The sequence below is a fragment of the Petromyzon marinus genome, unplaced genomic scaffold (assembly GCF_048934315.1).
Source record: "Petromyzon marinus isolate PM22_M1 ecotype Great Lakes invasive population unplaced genomic scaffold, UKy_Petmar_22M1.pri1.0 PM_G_Scaffold_30, whole genome shotgun sequence".
Classification (NCBI taxonomy): Eukaryota; Metazoa; Chordata; class Hyperoartia; order Petromyzontiformes; family Petromyzontidae; genus Petromyzon; species Petromyzon marinus.
Genome location: NW_027422873.1, coordinates 1,424,331 through 1,442,204, shown reverse-complemented (window position 1 = coordinate 1,442,204; position 17,874 = coordinate 1,424,331). Strand labels below are relative to the sequence as shown.

The 17,874-nt window shown below is 48.1% G+C and overlaps 1 protein-coding gene and 2 long non-coding RNA genes across 3 annotated transcripts; all 3 read right to left on the bottom strand.

The window, feature by feature from the left end:
• Nucleotides 1-57: 57 nt before the first annotated feature.
• On the bottom strand, nucleotides 58-2,817 carry LOC142915394 (uncharacterized). The gene is made up of 3 exons (XR_012935919.1): nucleotides 2,732-2,817; nucleotides 1,581-1,662; nucleotides 58-214 (listed from the first exon to the last, which is right to left on the bottom strand). It is a non-coding gene; the product is annotated as an uncharacterized LOC142915394 (long non-coding RNA).
• Nucleotides 2,818-2,836: 19 nt separating this feature from the next.
• LOC142915393 (uncharacterized) lies at nucleotides 2,837-6,775 on the bottom strand. Its single transcript, XR_012935918.1, has 4 exons — nucleotides 5,338-6,775; nucleotides 4,874-4,993; nucleotides 3,778-3,884; nucleotides 2,837-2,916 (listed from the first exon to the last, which is right to left on the bottom strand). It is a non-coding gene; the product is annotated as an uncharacterized LOC142915393 (long non-coding RNA).
• Nucleotides 6,776-10,433: 3,658 nt separating this feature from the next.
• On the bottom strand, nucleotides 10,434-16,934 carry LOC142915375 (uncharacterized). The gene is made up of 2 exons (XM_076061209.1): nucleotides 16,757-16,934; nucleotides 10,434-11,676 (listed from the first exon to the last, which is right to left on the bottom strand). Exon 2 carries the CDS (start codon nucleotides 11,646-11,648, stop codon nucleotides 10,434-10,436), a length of 1,215 nt encoding a protein of 404 aa, XP_075917324.1. The 5' UTR covers nucleotides 11,649-11,676; nucleotides 16,757-16,934.
• Between the last annotated feature and the right edge of the window lie 940 nt (nucleotides 16,935-17,874).

The following is a 17,874-nucleotide window of genomic DNA, read 5'->3' as shown; positions in this document are numbered from 1 at the left end:
GGTCGTCCCCGTCGCCACAATCACCAACACCGTCGTCACCGTCGCTGCCGCCGCCGCCACCGCCACCAGGGATGCGTGGGCACCGACGGTGCGAGCGGCGGCGCTTGAGAGCACCGCAACCGGCGGGATGCCGGCGGGGGGTGGCCGGGCGACGGCGCAAACCGGCGGGGAACCACCAGGAGCCCCCCCTCCGCACGTTTGAGGCCGGGTCGACCTAGGGGAGGCCCGGGTGCCGTTCAGATAATCCCCGTCACTGTTACAGCGACGGATGAACTTCGACCTTTGAATTGATGCCGTGGTGCAGGAACGGTGCAGGAGGGGGGAGGAACATGGGGAAGGAGGAGGGTGGGGGTGGTGGTGCAGGTGATGGGGGTTGGACGAGGTGGAGTAGATGGAGGTGCAGGAGGTGGGGTGGATGGAGGTGGAGTAGATGGAGGTGGAGTGGATGGAGGTGCAGGAGGTGGAGTGGATGGAGGTGGAGTGGATGGAGGTGGAGTAGATGGAGGTGGAGTGGATGGAGGTGCAGGAGGTGGAGTGGATGAAGGTGGAGTGGATGGAGGTGATGTAGATGGAGGTGGAGTGGATGGAGGTGGAGTCGATAGAGGTGCAGGAGGTGGAGTAGATGGAGGTAGAGTAGATGGAGGTGGAGTGGATGGAGGTGGAGTAGATGGAGGTGGAGTGGATGCAGGTGGAGTAGATGCAGGTGGAGTAGATGGAGGTGGAGTAGATGGAGTAGATGGAGGTGCAGTAGATGGAGCTGGAGTAGATGGAGGTGGAGTGGATGGAGGTGGAGTGGATGGAGGTGGAGTGGATGGAGGTGGAGTAGATGGAGGTGGAGTAGATGGAGGTGCAGGAGGTGGAGTAGATGGAGGTGGAGTAGATGCAGGTGGAGTAGATGCAGGTGGAGTAGATGGAGGTGGAGCGGATGGAGGTGGAGCGGATGGAGGTGGAGTAGATGGAGGTGGAGTAGATGGAGGTGGAGTGGATGGAGGTGGAGTAGATGCAGGTGGAGTAGATGCAGGTGGAGCGGATGGAGGTGGAGTAGATGGAGGTGGAGTAGATGCAGGTGGAGTAGATGCAGGTGGAGTAGATGGAGGTGGAGTGGATGGAGGTGGAGTAGATGGAGATGGAGTAGATGCAGGTGGAGTAGATGGAGGTGGAGTAGATGGAGGTGGAGTAGATGCAGGTGGAGCGGATGGAGGTGGAGTAGATGGAGGTGGAGTAGATGCAGGTGGAGTAGATGCAGGTGGAGTAGATGGAGGTGGAGTGGATGGAGGTGGAGTAGATGGAGATGGAGTAGACGCAGGTGGAGTAGATGGAGGTGGAGTAGATGGAGGTGGAGTAGATGGAGGTGGAGCGGATGGAGGTGGAGTGGATGGAGGTGGAGTAGATGGAGGTGCAGGAGGTGGAGTAGATGCAGGTGGAGTAGATGCAGGTGGAGTATATGCAGGTGGAGTAGATGCAGGTGGAGTGGATGCAGGTGGAGTAGATGGAGGTGGAGTAGATGGAGGTGGAGTAGATGCAGGTGGAGTAGATGGAGGTGGAGCGGATGGAGGTTCTGGTGTCTGTACGCCGGTCACCTTGGCGGTGCTGGCTCCCACGTGGGGGTTGGCGGAGCGCGTGTGGATCTCGCGCTTCACCTGCTGCTGCTGCTGCCTCTGCCTGTAAATGTGGAGGCGGAGGTTTGGCCGCTGCTCTAACGACGGCACTACACGCACCTCTATGAGTCTCCGTGAGTCTCTATGCGTCTCTATGTATCTCTATGTATCTCTATGAGTCTCTCTGTATCTCTAAGTCTCTATGTATCTCTACGAGTCTCTATGTATCTCTATGAGTATGTATCTCTATGCATCTCTATGTATCTCCATGAGTCTGTAAGTATATCTATGAGTCTATGTGTCTCTATGCGTCTCTATGTATCTCCATGAGTCTATGTGTCTCTATGAGTCTCTATGCATCTCTAGGTACCATAGAGACTCATAGATACCTAGAGACTCAAGGAGATACATAGAGACTCATGGAGATACAGAGACTCCACGCGATCACGGCGATTATCTATGCAACCTCCTGTAGACCAAGTGAGGTAGTCAACATCTCATAGCCACCGTGATGAGACACGCAGACTCCACATATGCAGCAGCAGACATCGTCAGGATTGGTATCAAACCCACGACCTCCTGTACACCAGGCGAGGTAGTCAACATCTCATAGCCACCGTGATGATGATGACAGACGCAGACTCTAAATATACAGCAGCAGGCATCGTCAGGATTGGTATCAAACCCACGACCTCCTGTACACCAGGCGAGGTAGTCAACATCTCATAGCCACCGTGATGATGATGACAGACGCAGACTCTAAATATACAGCAGCAGACATCGTCAGGGTTGGTATTAAACCCACGACCGCCTGTACACCAGGCGAGGTAGTCAACATCTCATAGCCACCGTGATGATGATGACAGACGCAGACTCTAAATATACAGCAGCAGGCATCGTCAGGGTTGGTATCAAACCCACGACCTCCTGTACACCAGGCGAGGTAGTCAACATCTCATAGCCACCGTGGGTCCCATGAGTGTGAGGCGAGTCAAGAGCTGCAAGGCTGAACTTGTCCGTTCATCGACGTGGGATGGATGACGCCTCGCTTGGACGCTCTGTGGACGCTCACCATTCACCGCTCGATGCTCACCGCTCTCCGCAGACTCGCAGAGCGAGCCGATGCCAATTACCGGTTCATTGCGGCCGTGGTGGTGGTGACGGTGGTGGTGGTGGCCGTGGCGACGGTGACGCTGGTGGCCGTGGCGGGGGTGATGGCATCCGTGGCGACGGCGTTCCTGGCTTCGGTGACGTGCGTCGTCCACGCCGCTTCCTGCTCCAGCCATCGCCACTTGGCTCGTCGGTTTTGGAACCAACCCTTGACCAGGACCGCAATAACAAAATCATCCAGCGGTGTGCGTGGTGTCTGTGTGTGTCTACATGTGTCTGTGTGTGTCTGTGTGTCTACGTGTGTGTCTACGTGTGTCTGTGTGTCTAAGTGTGTCTGTGTGTGTCTGTCTGTGTGTGTCTGTGTGTCTACGTGTCTGTGTGTGTCTGTGTGTCTGTGTGTCTACGTGTGTCTGTTTCTACGTGTCTGTCTACGTGTGTCTGTGTGTGTCTACGTGTGTCTGTGTGTCTACGTGTTTGTCTACGTGTGTCTGTGTGTGCCTACGTGTGTCTGTGTGTCTACGTGTTTGTCTACGTGTGTCTGTGTGTGTCTACGTGTGTCTCCGTGTGTCTGTGTGTCTACGTGTGTGTCTGTGTGTCTACGTGTGTGTCTGTGTGTCTACGTGTCTGTGTGTTTGTGTGTCTACGTATCTCCGTGTCTGTGTGTCTACGTGTGTCTGTGTGTGTCTACGTGTGTCTGTGTGTGTCTGCGTGTGTCTGTCTGTGTCTGTGTGTCTACATGTGTCTACGTGTGTCTGTGTGTGTCTACATATGTCTGTGTCTACGTGTGTCTGTGTGTGTCTGTGTGTCTGTGTGTGTCTACGTGTGTCTGTGTGTCTGTGTGTCTACGTGTCTCCGTGTGTCTGTGTTTCTACGTGTTTGTCTACGTGTGTCTGTGTGTGTCTACGTGTGTCTGTGTGTATCTACGTGTGTCTGTGTGTGCGATAGTCTAGCAACCAGACATGACCACCGTCTCCGGTAAGATCGGTCACTAAAGCCAACGACTACTTCTGCTCCTCCCACCCTAGCTTTGAGATTACCACCACGTGGTTGGTGGGGGGGGGGGACTTACCTTGACCTTCCTCACCGAGATGTTGGTGGCAAGAGCGAGCATGAGCTGTCGATGTGGGTCCGGGTAGGGCTCGTCCACGAATGCCTCCTCCAGCCGGGCAAGCTGAGCTGCGCTCCGTCGGGGGTTTAGACCGTTAAAATCTCGTCCCGTCCGGGACATCGTAAAAAAAAATCACACGGGAGATTTGGTTTAGAGCGCAGGGGCGAGAGTCTCGGTCGCCCGTCGAGTTTGTCAGTGGCCGACGACGAGCAAGATGGGGGGGGGACGCGGGGTGCGGAGGTTGGGAAGGGGTGGTGGGGGAGGGTGGTGATAGGGAGAGGGGTGAGGCGAGGTGGATGGTGGGGGAGGGTGGTGAGGGTGGGTGGTGGAATCAACTGAATCAATTGTGAATTGTCCTCGCCAATTCAGCATCAGAATATCCATACTTCAGCAGCGGGAGGAGGAATCCGAAGAGCTGTGAAGCTCTTAGTGCATCACAGATGTCCAGTAGTAGGGGCCATGGGGTAAGAACGTTACAACAGAGACAAATATCCCCCGCCGTGTCGCCTGTGGCAGACTTAGGGGCGAGTGCTGGTAGTGGCGAGTAGCAGCACCCATGAAGGGCGGCACGACACAGCAGAGGGTGGATGGCTCACACCACCACGCCTTAGTCTCCCCGGCGGCAACGTTCACTACATACCGCCGCACCAGGTACTCATTTGAGGCTGAATCGACCTAGGGGATGCCCGTTGACCGGTTCAGACAATCGTCACCCGGTGGCGTTGGTGGCCGTGAGCGGGAATCAAAACCCCGGCTCGCCGGGTCGCTAGTGCAGCGAAGCGCCGAACCGTTACCATGCCACAACAACTACGGCGACGAGGCAGCGACACGCAAACAGGACGGGAGTGCAGCGTGTGTGGCACGGGTGGCCACGTCGCTCAGCGGTAGCAACATCGCGCCAACGACGGGGTCGGGGAATCGGAATCTTTAAGCCGCGGCGGGAGGAATCCAAAGGGCCGCAAAGTGCTTCGCGCGTCACGGATGTCCAGCTTTTTAAGTGATGAAATTAAATATTTTTTTTGCATTTATATATATACCGGGGACTACCTCTACTTACGAATGAGTCAGGTTCCAGAGATCTGTGTTCGTAAGTCGATTTATCCAACTTTACTCCTCTAGATTTGTACGGCATGTACATCTACATCTGCGGAACGTGAAGAACCAGTGGCATCTACATCTGCAGAACGTGAAGAACCAACATATTTAATTTCATCACAATACTACTATACATGACACTACTATACACACTACGCTACTATATACTACATTACTATATACACTACACTACGATACACACTACACTACTATATACAACACTACTATACATATTACAATACTATATACACTACTATACACACTACACTACCATAGACACTATACTACTATACACACGACGCTACTATGTACATTACTATTTACACTACACTACTATATACACAACATTACTATACATATTACAATATTATAAACACTACTATTCACACTACACGACTATACACACTACACTATACAGGGACTTACCTCTACTTACGAACGAGTTAGGTTCCAGAGGGTCTGTGTTCGTAGATGTAGATGCCACTGGTTGTTCACGTTATGCAGCTGTAGATGTCACTGGTTCTTCACGTTCTGCAGATGTAGATGCCACTGGTTGTAGGAAACATGATGCCTTGAATAAAGGTGTCAGTTTTTGTGCCAGTTAAAAGGGTAAAACCTATTCCTATATCTTGCTACTGGCAAAGGAGGTCTCATAATGTAAATGCTCACTCCGAGCCCTCAATACTCTGATAGTGCGCTGTTTCTGAGTTGTACGCCTTTTGGCGTCTTCTGGTCCAACACCAATGGAGACTAGGCTCTAAGAAAAGCCGTCTCGGGTGTGGACCAATCAAATTCAAGGACAGTGCATATTATTATCAGAGTTGTCTTTTTTGTTTGCATGTTGACTGCTTGTGTTGTGGTTATTGCAAACATGATGCCTTGAATAAAGGTGTCAGTTTTTGTGCCAGTTAAAAGGGTAAAACCTATTTCTATATCTTGTTACTGGCAAAGGAGGTCTCATGCCACTGGTTGTTCACATTCTGCAGATGAAGATGTCATTGGTTCTTCGCGTTCTGCAGATGTAGATACCACTGGTTCTTAACGTTCTGCAGATGTAGATGCCACTGGTTCTTCGTGTTCTGCAGATGTAGATGCGAATGGTTCTTCATATTCTACATATGTAGATGCCAATGGTTCTTCATATTCTAAAGATGTAGATGTCACTGGTTCTTCACGTTCTGCAGATGTAGATGCCATTGGTTCTTCGCGTTCTGCAGATGTAGATACCACTGGTTCTTAACGTTCTGCAGATGTAGATGCCACTGGTTCTTCGTGTTCTGCAGATGTAGATGCGAATGGTTCTTCATATTCTACATATGTAGATGCCAATGGTTCTTCATATTCTAAAGATGTAGATGCCACTGGTTCTTCACGTTCTGCAGATGTAGATGCCACTGGTTCTTCACGTTCTGCAGATGTAGATGCCACTGATTCTTCACGTTCTGCAGATGTAGATGCCACTGGTTCTTCATGTTCTACAGATGTAGATGCCACTGGTTCTTCATGTTCTGCAGATGTAGATGCCATTGGTTCTTCACGTTCTGCAGATGTAGATGCTACTGGTTCTTCACGTTCTAGAGATGTAGATGCCACTGTTTCTTCACGTTCTGCAGATGTAGATGCCACTGGTTCTTCACGTTCTGCAGATGTAGATGCCAATGGTTCTTCACGTTCTGCAGATGTAGATGCCACTGGTTCTTCACGTTCTGCAGATGTACATGCCACTGGTTCTTCATGTTCTGTAGATGCCACTGGTTCTTCACGTTCTACAGATTAGATGCCACTCGTTCTACATTTTCTGTAGATGTAGATCCCACTGGTTCTACATGTTCTGTAGATGTAGATGCCACTGATTCTTCACGTTCTACAGATATAGATGCCACTGGATCTTCACGTTTTGTAGATGTAGATGCCACTGGTCTTCTTGTTCTACAGATGTAGATGCCACTGGTTCATCACGTTCTGCAGATGTAGATGCCACTGGTTTTTCATGTTCTGCAGCTGTAGATGCCACTGCTTATTCACGTTCTACTGATGTGGATGCCACTGGTTCTTTACGTTCGGCAGATGTAGATGCCAATGGTTCTTCACGTTCTGCAGATGTAGATGCCACTGGTTCTTCATATTCTATAGATGTAGATGCCACTGGTTCTTCACGTTCTGCAGTTGTAGATGCCACTGGTTCTTCATGTTCTGCAGATGTAGATGACACTGGTTCTTCACGTTCTGCAGATGTAGATGCCACTGGTTCTTAATGTTCTGCAGATGTAGATGACACTGGTTCTTCACGTTTTGCAGATGTAGATGCCACTGGTTCTTTATATTCTACAGATGTAGATGCCACTGGTTCTTCACATTCTGCAGATGTAGATGCCACTGGTTCTTCACGTTCTGCAGATGTAGATGCCACTGGTTCTACATGTTCTGCAGATGTAGATGCCACTGGTTTTTCATGTTCTGCAGCTGTAGATGCCACTGCTTATTCACGTTCTACTGATGTGGATGCCACTGGTTCTTTACGTTCGGCAGATGTAGATGCCAATGGTTCTTCACGTTCTGCAGATGTAGATGCCACTGGTTCTTCATATTCTATAGATGTAGATGCCACTGGTTCTTCACGTTCTGCAGATGTAGATGCCACTGGTTCTTCATGTTATGCAAATGTAGATGACACTGGTTCTTCACGTTCTGCAGATGTAGATGCCACTGATTCTTCATGTTCTGCAGATGTAGATGACACTGGTTCTTCACGTTTTGCAGATGTAGATGCCACTGGTTCTTTATATTCTACAGATGTAGATGCCACTGGTTCTTCACATTCTGCAGATGTAGATGCCACTGGTTCTTCACGTTCTGCAGATGTAGATGCCACTGGTTCTACATGTTCTGCAGATGTAGATGCCACTGGTTCTTCATGTTCTGCAGATGTAGATGCCACTGGTTCTTCACGTTCTGCAGATGTAGATGCCACTGGTTCTTCACGTTCTGCAGATGTAGATGCCACTGGTTCTTCACGTTCTGCAGATGTAGATGCCACTGGTTCTTCATATTCTACAGATGTAGATGCCACTGGTTCTTCACGTTCTGCAGATGTAGATGCCACTGCTTCTTCATAGTCTACAGATGTAGATGCCACTGGTTCTTCACGTTCTGCAGATGTAGATGCCACTGATCCTACATGTTCTGCAGCTGTAGATGCCACTGGTTCTTCACGTTCTGCAGATGTAGATGCCACTGGTTCATCACGTTCTGCAGATGTAGATGCCACTGGTTCACGTTCCTCATATGTAGATGCCACTGGTTCTTCACGTTCTGCAGATGTAGATGCCACTGGTTTTTCATGTTCTGCAGCTGTAGATGCCACTGGTTATTCACGTTCTACTGATGTGGATGCCACTGGTTCTTAACGTTCAGCAGATGTAGATTCCAATGGTTCTTCACGTTCTGCAGATGTAGATACCAATGGTTCTTCATGTTCTGCAAATGTAGATGCCACTGGTTCTTCATTTTCTATATATGTAGATGCCACTGGTTTTACATGTTCTACAGATGTAGATGTCACTGGTTATTCACGTTCAACAGATGTACAGTGAGGGAAAAAAGTATTTGATCCCCTGCTGATTTTGTACCTTTGCCCACTAACAAAGAAATGATCAGTCTATAATTTTAATGGTAGGTTTATTTGAACAGTGAGAGACAGAATAACAAAAAACTCCGAAAAACGCATGTCAAAAATGTTATAAATTGATTTGTATTTTAATGAGGGAAATAAGTATTTGACCCCTCTGCAAAACATGATTTAGTACTTGGTGGCAAAACCCTTGTTGGCAATCACAGAGGTCAGACGTTTCTTGTAGTTGGCCACCACGTTTGCACACATCTCAGGAGGGATTTTGTCCCACTCCTCTTTGCAGATCTTCTCCAAGTCATTAAGGTTTCGAGGCTGACGTTTGGAAACTCGAACCTTCAGCTCCCTCCACAGATTTCCTATGGGATTAAGGTCTGGAGACTGGCTAGGCCACTCCAGGACCTTAATGTGCTTCTTCTTGAGCCACTCCTTTGTTGCCTTGGCCGTGTGTTTTGGGTCATTGTCATGCTGGAATACCAATCCACGACCCATTTTCAATGCCCTGGCTGAGGGAACGAGGTTCTCACCCAAGATTTGACGGTACATGGCCCCGTCCATCGTTCCTTTGATGTGGTGAAGTTGTCCTGTCCCCTTAGCAGAAAAACACCCCCAAAGCATAATGTTTCCACCTCCATGTTTGACGGTGGGGATGGTGTTCTTGGGGTCATAGGCAGCATTCCTCCTCCTCCAAACACGGCGAGTTGAGTTGATGCCAAAGAGCTCCATTTTGGTCTCATCTGACCACAACACTTTCACCCAGTTGTCCTCTGAATGATTCAAATGTTCATTGGCAAACTTTCTTGAGCAGGGGGACCTTGCGGGTGCTGCAGGATTTCAGTCCTTCATGACATAGTGTGTTACCAATTGTTTTCTTAGTGACTATGGTCCCAGCTGCCTTGAGATCATTGACAATATCCTCCTGTGTAGTTCTGGGATGATTCCTCACCGTTCTCATGATCATTGCAACTCCACGAGGTGAGATCTTGCATGGAGCCCCAGGCCGAGGGAGATTGACAGATCTTTTGTGTTTCTTCCATTTGCGAATAATCACACCAACTGTTGTCACCTTCTCACCAAGCTGCTTGGCAATGGTCTTGTAGCCCATTCCAGCCTTGTGTAGGTCTGCAATCGTGTCCCTGACATCCTTGGAGAGCTCTTTGGTCTTGGCCATGGTGGAGAGTTTGGAATCTGATTGATTGATTGCTTCTGTGGACAGGTGTGCTCCTAATCTCAGCTCGTTACCTGTATAAAAGACACCTGGGAGCCAGAAATCTTTCTGCTTGAGAGGGGGTCAAATACTTATTTCCCTCATTAAAATGCAAATCAATTTATAACATTTTTGACATGCGTTTTTCTGCATTTTGTTGTTGTTATTCTGTCTCTCACTGTTCAAATAAACCTAGCATTAAAATTATAGACTGATCATTTCTTTGTCAGTGGGCAAACGTACAAAATCAGCAGGGGATCAAATACTTTTTTTCCCTCGCTGTAGATGCCACCACCACCATCTGTTGCGCGCCGGTTGAACTTACGACTCTCGGTACGAGCAGCTGCAAGTGGACATACGGACCAGGTTTGTTCGCATCTCTGAAAGTTCGTAAGTCGAATGTTCATAAGTAAGGAAGTCCCTGTAGTAATGTTCGTACATAGAGTACATGCTGTGATGTCCGTAGGTAGGGGAATCCACGTCGTAGCGCTCTTAAGTATGGGAATCTCTGAAGTAATGTTCGTAAGTAGGGGCGTCTCTATAGTAATGCGTGTAAACAGGGGCGTCTTGCGGTAATGTAAGGGAATCCCTGCAGCAGTGATAGTAAATAGAAGAATCCCTCTGGCGATGCTCATAACGGAGTATCTGCGGTAATGATTGTAAGTAGGGAAGTCCTCGCAGTAACGTTCATAAGTAGGGGATTATCTGAAGTGATGTTTGTAAGTAGAGGAGTTTCCTGCCTTGGTGATTGGCTTCACTTCTCCTCCATCTTGCACCCCGAGTCAAACGGGGAGACGCGGCCGCGACCTCCCCGAGGCTATCGTCGTCGTCCCCGCCGCCGCCGCCACGCCAGGCGTTTTCTATCAGCTTGAAAATAACGAGATCCGACTCTGTCCAGGAGGAGCCCCCTCGGGTCGCGTCGTCGATGGCCTCCGAGGGGAGACCTCCGAGAGTCGACGACGTCGAAGTGGAGGCGGTGGAGGAGGTCACGGCGGAGGCGACGTCAAAGATCCGTTCCCAGGGGTCCCCTCCGTCGGAACACGGCAAAGCCTCGTCTCCAATCGACTCCATGGGAGAGCACTTGTAGCCTACGTCCTCCACCTCGTCTAACTCATCACACGGGACACGCTCCCCCACCTCGTCTAACTCATCACACGGGACACGCTCCCCCACCTCGTCTAACTCATCACACGGGACACACTCCCCCACCTTGTCAAACTCATCCCACAGGACACGCTCCCCCACCTTGTCAAACTCATCCCACAGGATACGCTGCACTTCATCTTCCACCTCGTCTAACTCATCCCACGGGACACGCTCCCCCACCTCGTCTAATTCATCACATGGGACACGCTCCCCCACCTCGTCTAACTCATCACACGGGACACGCTCCCCCACCTTGTCTAACTCATCACGCGGGACACGCTCCTCCACCTTGTCAAACTCATCCCACGGGACACGCTCCCCCACCTTGTCAAACTCATCCCACAGGATACGCTGCACTTCATCTTCCACCTCGTCTAACTCATCCCACGGGACACGCTCCCCCACCTCGTCTAACTCATCACATGGGACACGCTCCCCCACCTTGTCAAACGCATCCCACAGGACACGCTCCCCCACCTCGTCTAACTCATCACACAGGACACGCTGCACCTCATCGTCCAGCTTGTCGAACTCATCCCACGAGGCACACTCCAGCTTGTCTAACTCATCCCACGGGTCACGTTCCACCTGCTGTCCCTCCTCCTTTTCCTCCGCCTCTTCCTCCTCCACCTCCTCCTCTTTCTCCTCCACCACCACACAAAGCCCTTCCAAGGTAACGCTCCGCTGGGCTAAGTGGAGCTGGGTGTGAGCGCCGCCGCCGACGTGGTGAGTCTCCACGTCGTCTGGAAGATCCATTGCTTCAACATTCACGGCATTCTCTTTCCTGGGGGGCGGGGGGTTTGTTTAAAATAAAATATAAGAGTTATTATCATGCTCTTGGTAAAGTCATGTAGGTAAAAAATAAAACAACAAAAATCACGACGTTTCGGCCACAACACAAGCAGCCTTCATCAGGTGAAGGGACCAGACTTTCTCGAGGACAGCGCTGGAGTGAAACACAGCCACGCTCAGACCGTGACCTTTAAGCTGCGTGAGAGTAATTAAGGTGCCTTGTCATTATCTGTATCGTTATAATATCTTTATCACGATTATCCGTATTATCAGTATCTGGATCATTGTCATTATCTGTATCATTATAATATCTTTATCACAATTGTCCGTATTATCAGTATCCGTATCAGTCATTATCTGTATCGTTATAATATTTTTATCACGATTGTCTGTATTATCAGTATCCGTATCATTGTCATTATCTATATCGTTATATCTTTATCACGATTGTCCGTATTATCAGTATCCGTATCATTGTCATTATCTGTTTTGTTATAATATATTTATCACGATCATCCGTATTATCAGTATCCGTATCATTGCTATCATCATTACGATTATCATAAATTGATAAAATTATCCTTGTTATCCTTATTGTTCATTATTGTTAATGTTATCATTGTTACCATTATTGTTCTTAATCTGTCATGATAATTATCATTATTAAACGAGGTCATTTAATATTCTTGGGTCTTTCGGTAAAGTCACTTAGATAGGTTCAAAGAAAATAACAAAAAAATGTTTTGTGTTAAAAAAATATTTTTGTTATTTCAAAATCAGTGAAGTTGTTAACAACACTTTAGGTGGGTAAACAAATTAAAGATTAAAGATGAATCTTGGAAAACATAAACCAAATAATGATTATTAGAGTTAAGCCAAGGGTCACCCAGAGGAGATGGAGCGAGATGGGTTGATCACGGGACCGAGAGAAAAGGATTCCATAGAGGAAGCCTATCGGCCGCCTTTTTTCCCAGCCACATGCGGTAGCAATAAAACGGCAAAGGGAGAGAACACGACTCCCACCGAGATAGACAAAGGCGACACCCGACCGCGAAGGAAGGAGCCAGGCCTTGATGAGACATCTCATCACCACAATAAAATAGAACAAACACACATACATCAGACAAAATAGGACAAAACTCAGCAACAAGAATAAGTCTTCTTTGGTTCTTTCGGTAAAGTCACGTAGAATGAGAATAAAACAATAAATTAATAAAATAAAATAACACAATAAAATTCTCACGACGTTTCGGCCACAACACAAGTGGCCTTCATCAGGTGAAGGGACGAGACTGTCTCGAGGACAGCGCTGGAGCGAACACAGCCAAGCTCAGCTCAGACCGCGACCTTTAAGCTGTGTGAGAAGAAACAGAGCGCCTTGACAAAGGAATTAGCATTTGGTATTACCTTAGAGTCGCAGCATCTCTTCAGAAAGGTGAGAGACTCGATTAGTTGAGCCTTCTTATCCCGGAGTCTGTTGAATGATCTTAAGGTTATGTGGAATCCCTCCCCGTAGAGGCGGTTAAATTTCGATTTAAAGCCGTGACTCTAAGGTAATACCAAATGCTAATTCCTTTGTCAAGGCGCTCTGTTTCTTCTCACACAGCTTAAAGGTCGCGGTCTGAGCTTGGCTGTGTTCGCTCCAGCGCTGTCCTCGAGACAGTCTCGTCCCTTCACCTGATGAAGGCCACTTGTGTTGTGGCCGAAACGTCGTGAGAATTTTATTGTGTTATTTTATTTTATTATTTTATTATTTTATTCTCATTCTACGTGACTTTACCGAAAGAACCAAAGAAGATGAATCCTTGCAGTCACGAAAGCTTTAAAGAATAAGTTGACATTATAGGAATCTACACACTCGCTACGATAAAAAAACAGACTACAATCTACATAGTGGGTATTACTTCTCGTACATAATACTGATACTAACGTTATTCACCTTAAATTACACTACATCTTGCCATTTACGTGACTTTACAAAAACCATAGAAATTAATTCCAGCAGTCAAGAAGCTTAACCGAAACTAAGTTATACCTCTAAAACTGAGGACACCAATAAATTACTCTAGTATAACAGCACGGGTCCGCGGATACTGACAGGGGGACGAAATAAAAAAAACCCCTAAGAAATACGTGGTGATTACAATGTTAAATCACAAATCTTGGGAAACATTAACCAAATAATAATTATGCATTATTAAACCGAGGGTCATCCAGAAAAGATGAGGCGAAATAGGTCACACACAACCAAGATAAACTGTATCCCATAGGAAAAGACCCTCCCAACCGTCTTTGTCTTCCCGCAGCACGGCATAGCAAAGAATGTAACGCCCAGAGCGAGGGAAATTACTCTTGTATTGCAGGGGGGCATCTGTGTTCCACAGATGAAAAGATGGCTTGGGGAGAGACACAGATGGCTTAATAAATGACACACACACAGACACACATACAACTCCCCCCCCCCCCCCCACAACACAGAGCGAGATCATAGAAAGTTCCGGTCCTTTGTGAGAAGGCGAGTAGAGAAAGAAATTTTGGCATAAAAAGAGAGACACGGGCCATACATTGCAACACAGCTACCAGCGGCAGAAGACGGCGATCATCAGCTACCGAAGATGACCAGCTACCGAAGATAACAGCCAGCCACCGACGCAGGAGATCACCGCCGACGCAGAAGAAGACTCCGCAACTCATCCAGGATGGTGAGGCTCGCCGAGTAGCGACATGCTACGCCGTGCGAATTCAGCGCCGTCCGAAGAAGTATTGCTCGAAAATCATTCTGCTCTGGGCGTCGACTCACAAGAGCCACTGCAGTTCGAGCTAAGCTGACCAGAATTCCAGCGTCATCCATCGACGAACGAAAGCATCGTTCGTCGCCAGAGAGCCGGAGCCGGCGCGCACCAAGCAAGGGTGTCAGCTGCCAGCGGAAGAGCTGTGGGTGCTACCTGAAGACGGGATCATCGCGTCGTCCCGACTCTTCGGACTGGCTGCGGACCGAACTCCGGCCGCCCGTGTGAGAGGAGAACCCAGCTATCCGTATGACATGCACGCCGCCACACATTGCAACACATCACCTGGCATCTGCTTGACGCAAATAATTGATCAACAACACATCCCCACTCAACCCATACCATGCCCACTCAACACATATACACGAATCATTACTAAGAAGACTCATGATAAGTGCGTCAAGTATCACCTGATAACGAAGAACACGGTTGCCATTGGGTTACGGGGAAACGGTCGTGTAGAAGTATTTTTAGTAGTTATGTTTCTTTTTGATTTGCATAAATATTATCAACGAATTCATTGATGAAAACTAAACGTTTAAAAACATAAGTTACGAATTCACACACTCACAGGGAGAACACTGCATTGAAATCTTCCTTTGATCACAGAATCTGGCCCGTGAATGTATTGAAACCTCAGCCAATTAATGAGTATTTGCTGAAGCAGGCCTACTGCTGCACACCATGGTTTCAACATTTCGTTAACTTACGTAATCTTGCCCATGGATTCATTGCCGTATACGTTTTGCCTTCGGGATAAGTTTCTTTATTGCCTTCGTGTGAATGTCGTTGCATGAATTTTTTAAGGACTTTTATTCCTTTTGATTTAAAGCTTTCGTGACTACAGTAATTCATATTCTTAGCTCTTTCGGTAAAGTCACGTTGAAGGGAAACAATAAAATAATAAAATATATATAAAACAATAAAAATTCTCACGACGTTTGTGTTATGGTGGAAACGTCGTGAGAATTTTTATTGTTTTATATATGTTTTATTGTTGCCCTTCAACGTGACTATACCGAAAGAGCTAAGAAGGACTTTTATTCCTATTTGCCGTATATGCTCATGTTACTCTGATGAAGCAATCGTTTGTTCCGGTACCCAGTAAACAAACGTGATCATTGAGGGTTAAATGTATGAATCCATGAAGCCTTAGCCAATTGATGAGTATTTGCTGAAGCAGGCGTACTGCCACACACCCTTGTTCCAAGACATTTCACAATTACGTAATCTTGCTCATGAATTAATTACCGTGTACTTTGCCTTCAGGACATGTTTCTTTATTGCCTTCGTATGAATATCGTTGCACGAATTTTTAAGGAGTTTTGTTCCCTATCGCCGTATATGATCGTGTTACTCTGAGGAAGTAATCAATTGTTCTGGTACCCAGTTAACAAACGTGATTATTGAGGGTTAAATGTATGGATCAATGAGGGGAACATCTCCTGGAATACTGTGTTGACAATTTCAAGCATAAGAATTCGCATATTAGAGTGTTAAAGTTTTGTTTAGAAATTAAAATTGCTTAACACAGCAGTGTTTGAGTGTTTATTTCCTAAGTTAATTCTTAATTACAAGAACTGTATCCTGCGGTGAGATTTGAATTTGGAGACCTGAGATAACACACTAATACATAATCAGTAAATGTTAAAGCGAGAATAATTGTATCATAGCGATCGATAATACGAACCTAGACAACAAAGCCGAGCTCAATCTGGCATACTTACAGCACACCTGCATAACTTCATACAATTAATTGTATGATGCCGATTGATGATACAACCCTGGGCAACGAAGCTAAGCCTAATTATCATAACTGTATACATTAGCATAATAGCATGCGTTCACATAAATTAATACGTCATATCTCCACTTAGCATAATTTATGCACATAATTGAAACATTAACATAACTTTGGATAATTACGCATAAAATTAAATTAAATTTTATTATTTACATCAACATTTTCATACAATAATCCTCAAATTAGTAAAAAAAAATGCACTTACAGTTTAAGGGGTGACTGAAGATTTGCCATCTCACGATCTCTGTATAATTAAATTATTAAACACCTTAGGTGGGTGAACAAATTAAAGATTAAACCTTTAGGCCTAAGGCTTGAGGCCTACTAACCTGTTACTAGGCGAAGCCTGAATCCTCAATTACGTTTAACTTATAGGTTAAGGATGTTTCATGAGAATATTTATTACCGGAAGAAATCCGATTATCTATGAAGCTCTTCACCGCCGCACATACACAAAGACACATTTAAACGATTCTTACTTTTTTGGGTGACGATATTCCCCCACGTGCTAAGAGACTCTCTCGCTCCTCCCAAGGCTCTCAGCTCAACGTCGCCTTTCCCAAGACGCCGATTCTGCCGAGTCGAGCAGAGAACTTTAAACTCCTTCACCACGTCCGAGGGGATCAATAACCAACAACCCCCTCAACGTTAAACTTGTTTACAAAACATCGGGCGGTCACCCGTGGGTCAACCCATGTTAAATTGAGGTGGTGGGGGAGTGGGGGTGTAACCCCGTTTACAATCATCCTTGTCGGTAATATTATGATTGTAATTGCTATTTTCATTGTTGTTACAATTATTATAACTATTTTTTATTGCACTTAAAGGTGACTGCCAACCTACCATGGAAGATATCTGACCGTGTCTGTCGTTTGTGAGGGGGCCGAGGGAGCCGACGGAGGGGGCCGACGGAGCCGAGGGGGCCGACGGAGCTGGGGGGGCCGGGGGGGGGGCAACGGAGCCAGGGGGGGCCGACGGAGTCGGGGGGGGGCCGACGGAGCTGGGTGGGGGCCGACGGAGCCGGGGGGGGCCGACGAAACCAGGGGGGGCGACGGAGTCGGGGGGGGGGCGACGGAGCTGGGGGGGGCTGACGGAGCCAGGGGGGGGCCGACGGAGCTGGGGGGGGGGCGACAGAGCCAGGGGGGGGCCGACGGAGGTGGGGGCGGGGCCGACGGTGTCGGGGGGGGGCGACGGAGCCGGGGGGGCCGACGGAGCTGGGGGGGGGGGCCGACAGAGCCGGGGAGGGGCGACCAAGCCAGGGGGGGCCGATGGAGCTGGGGGGGGGGGGCAATGGAGCCGGGGGGGGGGCGACGGAGCCAGCGGGGGAGCGATGGAGCCGGGGGGGGGGCGACGGAGCTGGGGGGGGGGCCGACGGAGTCAAGGGGGGGGGGGGGCGGGGCGACGGCGCAAGCAGAGGGAGCCGACACTGACTTTCTCACACATCATACACTGACTCACTCACACATCATACACTGACTCACTCACACATCATACACTGACTTGCTCACACATCATACACTGACTCGCTCACACATCATGCACTGACTAACTCACACCATGCACTGACTCACTCACACATCATGCACTGACTCACTCA

Bases quoted from the DNA above. Each gene is read 5' to 3' on its own strand.
- LOC142915375 (XM_076061209.1), bottom strand. From the start codon at position 11,648: ATGGATCTTCCAGACGACGTGGAGACTCACCACGTCGGCGGCGGCGCT.